Genomic DNA, 7951 nt, shown 5'->3' with positions numbered 1-7951 from the left:
TATAGTAATTAATTTTTATAAATATTTGTGTTAGTATCACAGTAGAACTCCTTTTGGGCAAAATATTTACCGTATTTAGCGTCCATGAATCCATTTATTAAAAAAAAATATTTGTATAAATTTAAAACAAAAAATCAAGATATACAAATCTATGGCTCCATAACAAACTAAACTATAGTTAGAACTGTCAATATGGGCCAACCTGGCCTAACCTATGATTTGATAGGGTTGGGCTACGATTTTTGAAGCCCATTTAAGAAAAGGGTTTTTTTGTCCGGCCTAAATAAGTCTGTCAATTTGTGGGGCTTGAGAAATATGGATAGGGCCGGCCCTTGGTACAAATAAAAATTAATTAAAAATAAAAATAAAATAGAGTATTAAAAAACAAGAATCTAAACTCAAAATTTGTTTAAAGTTTGAAATATTACAATTTAAATACAAATTATGTTTGTAAATGTAACACCCCAGAATTTTTTTGAGCTAAGACTTGAACCATCCTTCGTTGTGAGTAGGATTTTACCGAGGAATTAAAATTTCTTAAGTGTTAAGTTCACTAGATGTAGCACCTTGAGTTCGAAAAAGAACTAAATTGGAAATAGCAAAATCTGAAATTTTGCAAGTTATGCTTAAGTATGAGTTTTGGGTCGACTTCAAACGACCATACCTCCTAGATCAAGATGATTTAGGTGTTATACCAGATACCGTAGGAAAGACCTTTGAATTATCTTTCCAACGCCGCCAAGTTTGCTCAGTTTCAAGGTCGGATGAGTGAGATATGACATTTTGAAGTTAGGCTGTCCAGTTAAGGAAAGTTAGCCGGAAATAGTAAGGGGTATTTTGGTCTTTACCTTACCCAATCAGATTTAATTAGTTTTTAGTAAGGTTTTAAGGGTCTAATCCTATTAGGTTCGGTTTTATAATCCTAGTTTACGCCTAGGGTTTTAGTTGAGAGTTCAAGAAGAGAAAAGAGGAGAGGATCAAGCGTTCGTCGAGATTCTTGCGTGTTGTTGCGGATTTTCGCCATGGGTTTGATCCCTAAGAGGTATGTAAGCTTCCATAGTGTTGGGTTTGTTCACCCACACGCCAAACATGTTATTTTCAGCGCAAATTTCATTCTTGAAGTTGAAAGATTTGAGTTCTTGATGAGGTCTTGATAGGTGTTCTTGATGTTCATTCTAAATCTTGTTGTGTTGGGGTTTTGATGATTTCTTGAGATGGAAGGGAGTGTTTTGAGGGCTGTATTGAGTATATTAGAGTGTAATTATGTTAATTCATCGATTTTCTGGGTTGGGGCTTGGCACGATGCGCCAGCCAGAGCGCCCCAAACCCTCCTTTGAAGTTTAGGGGCTAGCGCCCCGCGCCACCCATAGCACCAGGGTCGCCTGCCCTCTCCAGTTTGTCGTCGATTGCCCCGTTTGAGTTCGTTTAAAGTGCACCTTCACTCTTTTTCGATTCTAACTAATCTAAACTACTTCTAAACACCTAAAATCATTCCTAACATAATCATAACCTTGAATTCATAATTCAAATTCAAGGTAGAGTTAAGTTTTGAGAATTATTTTGAACATTCTAAGAAAGTCCCTTTGAGTCATTTTATGGAGTCTTCTACAACTTCTAGTAACTTGTTTCAAGACTCGAGCAAGTGAGTGTGAGGATGAGGAGAATGTACTCATGAGTCTACTTTGTCATCATGAGATCTTTCATAGCATGAACCATAACTCTTGAATTCATAATTCATATTCAAGAGAGTTAAAAGTAGAGTTCAAGAAAGCCTTTGAGTTAAATTGTGAATCCTTTGAGATCAACTATTGAATTGAACTAAGTTTTTTTGAGAAAGTAAGTAAGAGAATGAGAAGAGTTGTATACATGACTTCCATGTAGTTATGTATACCTTCGAGTCAAGTCGTTCATGCCCATAACTTTTGCATGAACTCCATTAGTTGAGTACCTTTGAGAGGAGTAGTATCTTTAAGTTCTAAGTCTTGAGTATTGAGTTCTATCTATGGTTATTGAAAACCTTGCATTGAGTCGTTCATGTCCATAATTCGGCATGAACCATATCTTAAGAAGTCTTTTACAAATGTTTAAACTTTGTTTTAATACTTAAGCTTTGAGTTCAGTAAAGAGTAAAGAGTAAAGAGTAAATTTTGAAGTTCTTTTCTTCAAAGAAACATATGGGGACTAAGTATTGCCAAAGAGTTTATAAATATTTTCACATTTAAATAAAAACGGAAACTGAAATTTCCAAAGAGCTTTCGGGCTAGTTTTCAGAAAAGAGTAAATCACTTTCTAAATGAAGCAAGAGAGGAAACTGAGATTTCCAAGATAACCTTTGGGCTAAGTTTTTGAGCAATTATCTCAAATCAGTAGAAAAAGTATGTTTTTTAAACGTAAGAGCTAGTATATTTTTGGGAGTAGTATTGAGCACCGATATGGGGGAGAGTTCAGACAACTCACAGCCCTCATAAACTATGTAGCCACCATGGGTAGAAAAGGGTCATACTTTTTAGATGAATCCTTTTCAGAATAGACTAGTGGATCCACTTAGTAGTTCAGGCCTTATACCTTTGGCCGAGTATAGGATGCACTGGCAGCGTGAGGAAGATCGACGTATCATCACAATAGCTCTTATGTGATGGTTGTCGGTTAGAGAAACTCCCACATAAGTTATTGCATTTTTATATACATTAGTTTATTGTATTTTTACATACATTTCAGAGTTATGTTGTATCCTTGCATACACACAGAGTTGACAGCATGTTTTTAAACAGTTTGTTTCTTTATATTGCACTTGTTTTAAATTGCTTTATATTGAAATGAGTTCAGTCATGTTGAGTTGAGTACCCAGAGTCGAATATCATATCTTTGAGTTGAGTATCTAATCTCTGAGTTGAGTATCTTATCCTTGAGTACTTCTGAGTTGAGTAAGTTGAGTAGTTTTGAGTATCCTTGAGTATTCCTTGAGTTGAGTAAGTTTGGAAAGAGGTAAGTATGTTTTCTTTTATTCAAGTTTCAAGCTTATGCTATATTTTAGAATTCCCCTTACATGCTCGTACATTTCACATACTGAGCCATTTGGCCTGCATCTTCTCATGATGCAGACACATGTATTCAGGATCATCAACGGGAGTTTCGTTGATACATCCGGGAGTTCGAGTTAGCTATGGCGAGCCTCCTTGTTTCCGAAGGATTTCATTTACTTTCAGTTGTTAGGAGGTCGTGGGTCTTGTCCCGACTTCCATCATTGTCAGTTAGAGGCTTCATAGATAGTCAGTATAGGTGAGAAGTCTGGATTATTCATTTATTTTATTAAATGTTTTAAAGACTTAAGTTGCCTATTTTATGGCGAGTTGAATATATTATTTTTATTCTAAGTTGTTCATTTGAATTAAAGTTTTGTAAAGTTGATTTTATTGAATTTTATTTCAGTTTTAAGCTTTTGCATGCATAAGTTAGTCTTCCGCTTGTAGTCAGCCAAGATGAGGGTTCGCTTAGGGACCAGCAATGGTTCTTGAGTGCCGGTCACATTCAGGGAGTAGACTCGGGTCGTGACAGTAAAATATGTACTACATAATTTAAAAATTCCTTAAAATTTCTAGGGAATCACTACATAGGCCGAGGCCGTAGCCTATGGAATATTGTCATATTTTTTGTGTTTTATTATGATCATTGGAAAACAATTAGGTTAATATTTTTATTTAGTTATTTATGCTTTTACTTGAAAATAAAATTTAATAAATACTATAAAGATAATTTTATTTGTGGATTTGATTAACAAGTAGTAACACTAACACCATGTAATATTGTCTTGTCGATATTTATGATAATATTTTTAAATTATAATTTAATATAAAAAATATACTTTTAAGAAAAGAGAGTTGGCCCGGCAAAGCCCGTAGCCCACGTACTTGTGAGCTGAGCCGATCATTTTTTGGCCACATCAAAAATGGGTTTGCTCGGCCTGACCCGTCAAATTTTAAAGCATGTATGGATTATCCCGGATGGGATGGGTCAGCCCATATTGACAACTCTAACTATAGTCATGAAGCGTAATTAGATAAACTATAGTTATGGAGCGTTATTTGCTTAAATATGTTTGCCACATATGAAAACTTTTTTACTCCGAATTCGAAATGAGGCAAACTTGGTGGCGTTGGAAAGAGGACTCAAAGACCTTTAATTTGATAGGTCATGGGCCACCTAATTCGTTATGTGCTGAGAGATATGGTCATTTGAAGTTGACCCAAGTAAAATCTCATATTGAAACTCAATCGGTAAGAAAGCTTTCAACCCAACTTTGTGCTAGGGGATTCTAGTGACCTTAATTCATATCCAAAATCATTCTCACACTGAAGAATTTACCTTAACACCTAATAACAATTAGGAATTACTTGATACGATCTTCTTCACGAATGAAGAATGGTTCAAGTCTTAACTTAGAAATTTTTGGGGTGTTACAATCCGCGCCTGCCTTCTACCTAATATGGCACAGCTGGTCTCTTTTGGCTTCGTTCACTTCAATTTTCCTCGTGCCAATTTGCATAAAACCATCTAATAAGATCAAAACAATCCAATAACAATGTAAGCAACACAAATATGATCAAAATATAAGGTGATAATGTACTAGAAATATTGACTGTTTATACTATTAATTATTGGTGCAATGTATACATAGTTATATATACACAATTTTATACTATTTATACAATATTGAAACATTACATAACTATTTATACAATATCGATAAATTACATATGCATAAGACCATTTTGTTGAAAATTATTTATCGCCAATACAGTTACTTAAGAAATCCTAGATTATTTTTCTTAATTCTTCCAACTAAACCTCTTGGTTGAAGTCATGATAAGGAAAAAAGACTCTCAATATAAAATCATAAGTAGTCAACTTTGAAGATAAAAATACCTTTCTCCTAACAAATTCTAAGTTATGACTTTTAATTTATAAATCACAAGTTATAAATTCATCCAATCAAACTCAATGCATTACATAACATCCCATATGTGCCCAATATTCATTGTCTAATAATCCATGCATTATTATTCATCGCATAATAATCTATTCAGTACTATTATTCACATAGTATAAACAATTTTGAATCATAAATCATACGTATAACTAGTATGTGAACCAAATGAAGCAACATCAATTTGTTTCTGATATATTCATGATAGCAAAATAAATATCTAAAGAAAGTCCAAATCATGTAACAGTTTTATGACTAGTGCAAATAGGTTTTGTAGTGTAATATAAAAAGGAAAATAATATCTCAAATAATTTATTCTACAAATTTTGTCCACACAAATTCAAATTATTGTTTGATTGAAATGATCCTTGGACATACATTAAGAGGCAGAGCTAGGTGGGGGTTCATGGGTTCGGACGAATCCACTAATTTTTTCGTAGACCCTATATTTGTATTAAAAAATTAAATAAATATATGTATATAAACATGTGAACCCCCAAACAAAATTGATTTAGAACCCCTAAACTCCTAACCTTGGTTTCACCTCTAGACTAATATTATATATAACAAATCAATATCAACCAACAACATAATTTTTCTTTTTAACTATATAAATATCAAGCAACAATGTAAAAATATCGTCTAAAAGATATTTATAGATAAGCATTTGATATTAAGCTATAAATATACTTAATTGTATTCTAATTATCTTACATTTTGCTAATTTATTTATCACGAATTATAACACTCATTACTTATGACGATTTGTATATATATATGTGTAGGAAATGGCTGGATGTTAAACGGGAAAATAAATTTGCGGAATAGATGTTGTTATAAGTAAAAAAACAATGTTACAAAGAGGTAAAACATAACATAGAATATTGATTTCGATAAAGCTTGACTTTTATAGTGAAATGTTATAATAGAGGTGTTTATTATTATGTTATTGAGCAGATCTGACTGTATTTGATTATATAATTTACTTTTATCAAGATTCCAATAAATTAGCGGAGGTGACACTACATCAAAATGATATTTAGCGGCAATTAATAATGATAATAATGATTAATGTTTTATCATTCTTTGTTAATATATATATATATATATTTATTACCATTAAAAGCTATTTTTATTGTAGTGTGGTCCATTTTTTGAACTAATTATTTAGACGTTCGAAGTTTAACTATCTTATTTTGATTAAAATGTCCTTTTTAGTGTAATTAATTAACAAAGAAAAATTATGTATACTTAGTTTCTTTAATTTTAAATATTTCTACATATTTAAAATGTTAGTATGATATAAATTAGACATTTTTTAAAGGTTGAAGTCGCAAATTTTCTATCATCAATTTATCATACTGTAAAATATCAAAATCAATTTCAATATCCTCTTTCAATCACTACCCTTTGATCGATCCTACTATGCATATGGAATTCCAGAATCTTTTTATGGTAGGTTATTTCCATCGCGATCTATACATTTTGTACATTCTTCTTCCGGTATATTATCCAAGATTCCAAAAGAATTGGTAGATGAGAAATCCCCAACATGGAATAAGGGATTGATTCACTATGTTGGTGCATCAAATGTTGAAGTAGTGAATGCTTATTTTGCTCAATTTGAAAAGGACATGGAAATATTCTTTAATGTAAGAGTTGAGGAGATTGTTCAAGGAGGAATGATGGTGCTTATCACAGCATTTTCGGGTTATATACGTCTCATGAGATTTTTTGGTTCTAGTCTTATGGATTTGGTGAACAAGGTAATCTCTATTTCATTTTATATGACAATGTTTTTCCGCATTTTCGGGTTATATACGTCTCATGAGATTTTTTGGTTCTAGTCTTATGGATTTGGTGAACGAGGTAATCTCTATTTCATTTTATATGACAATGTTTTTCCTTTTGGTTTTCTTTGATCATGTGTATTATGATAATCACTTTAGTTGGTATTTACGCTATTAAATATGAAAACACTTTTTTCAAATAGATTAAAAGGAAAATATGTTCACATAAATTGAAACAACGTTGAGCATACATTTGTAATTGATGTTTCTTTCCTTTTGCCACAGGGAAAGCTAGATGAATCTCTAGTTGACTCATTCAATTTGCCATTGTATTATCCCTCTCCTCAAGACATGACTAAAGTAGTGGAGAAAAATGGACCTTTTAGTATTGAGAGAATGGAATTGATAAATATCAAATCAAATCTTGTGGATGAGGCTGATGCAAAAACTTTAATGACAAGTCTAATAAGTTCTATAGAAGGAGTTATAATCAGTCATTTTGGAAGTAAAATAGTAGAAGAAGCTTGTGCAAGAACAATTCTCAAAAGTGAAGAAATTTCAGAATGGATGAAAGTTAATAATGAGAAACCAAGCATATTGTTTGTTGCTTTGAAGCGTAAATGGATTTCTATATAATTTAGGTCTATGGAGAGATGATGTGACACATCTCGCAGACCAATACTATGTTTTGCCTAATGTTTTTGGATTTTCTTCATTTGTTTCACTTTTCTAAGAATGTATTTTTGTGATTTTAAAAACAAAAAGAGGCCAAGTACTATATGCTTTTACTAATCTTATCGACTTTTAAGACAAAAAAATACCTTCTACATAAAAAATCTTAACTTATAATTTCTAACTTATAAATGATAAGTAATAAATTCATCTGAACAGACTCTTAAGTAATCAATTAATTATATGCATTATATAACATTCCATGTAGTCATCGTGTAATAATCTATTCATTACTATTATTCATCATATAAAGAATCTTGCATCATAATTCATACGTATAATTAGTATTTGAATCAAACGATGCGACATCAAATTTATCAGTTTGTTTCAAATGTGTTCATGATAGCTAAAGAAATATCTAAAGATAACCATAAAGTCCAAGTCATGTTACAGTTTATGACAAATGCATATTTATTATTTAGGTTATAATTAGACCTATATTTAC

At 31.8% G+C, this 7951-nt stretch overlaps 1 protein-coding gene across 1 annotated transcript; it reads left to right on the top strand.

Annotated features, from left to right (window-relative positions):
- Positions 1-6369: 6369 nt before the first annotated feature.
- LOC125851092 (loganic acid O-methyltransferase-like) lies at positions 6370-7410 on the top strand (the record flags this gene model as incomplete). The annotated part of the gene is made up of 2 exons (XM_049530885.1): positions 6370-6750; positions 7060-7410. Coding segments are annotated over 2 exons (732 nt in total), but the record flags the coding sequence as incomplete, so codon positions are not given.
- Positions 7411-7951: the final 541 nt, after the last annotated feature.

This window comes from Solanum stenotomum, unplaced genomic scaffold (assembly GCF_019186545.1).
Source record: "Solanum stenotomum isolate F172 unplaced genomic scaffold, ASM1918654v1 scaffold21901, whole genome shotgun sequence".
Taxonomy (NCBI): Eukaryota; Viridiplantae; Streptophyta; class Magnoliopsida; order Solanales; family Solanaceae; genus Solanum; species Solanum stenotomum.
Note: the sequence above shows the minus strand (reverse complement) of the source record. Positions and strands in the feature narration are given on the sequence as shown.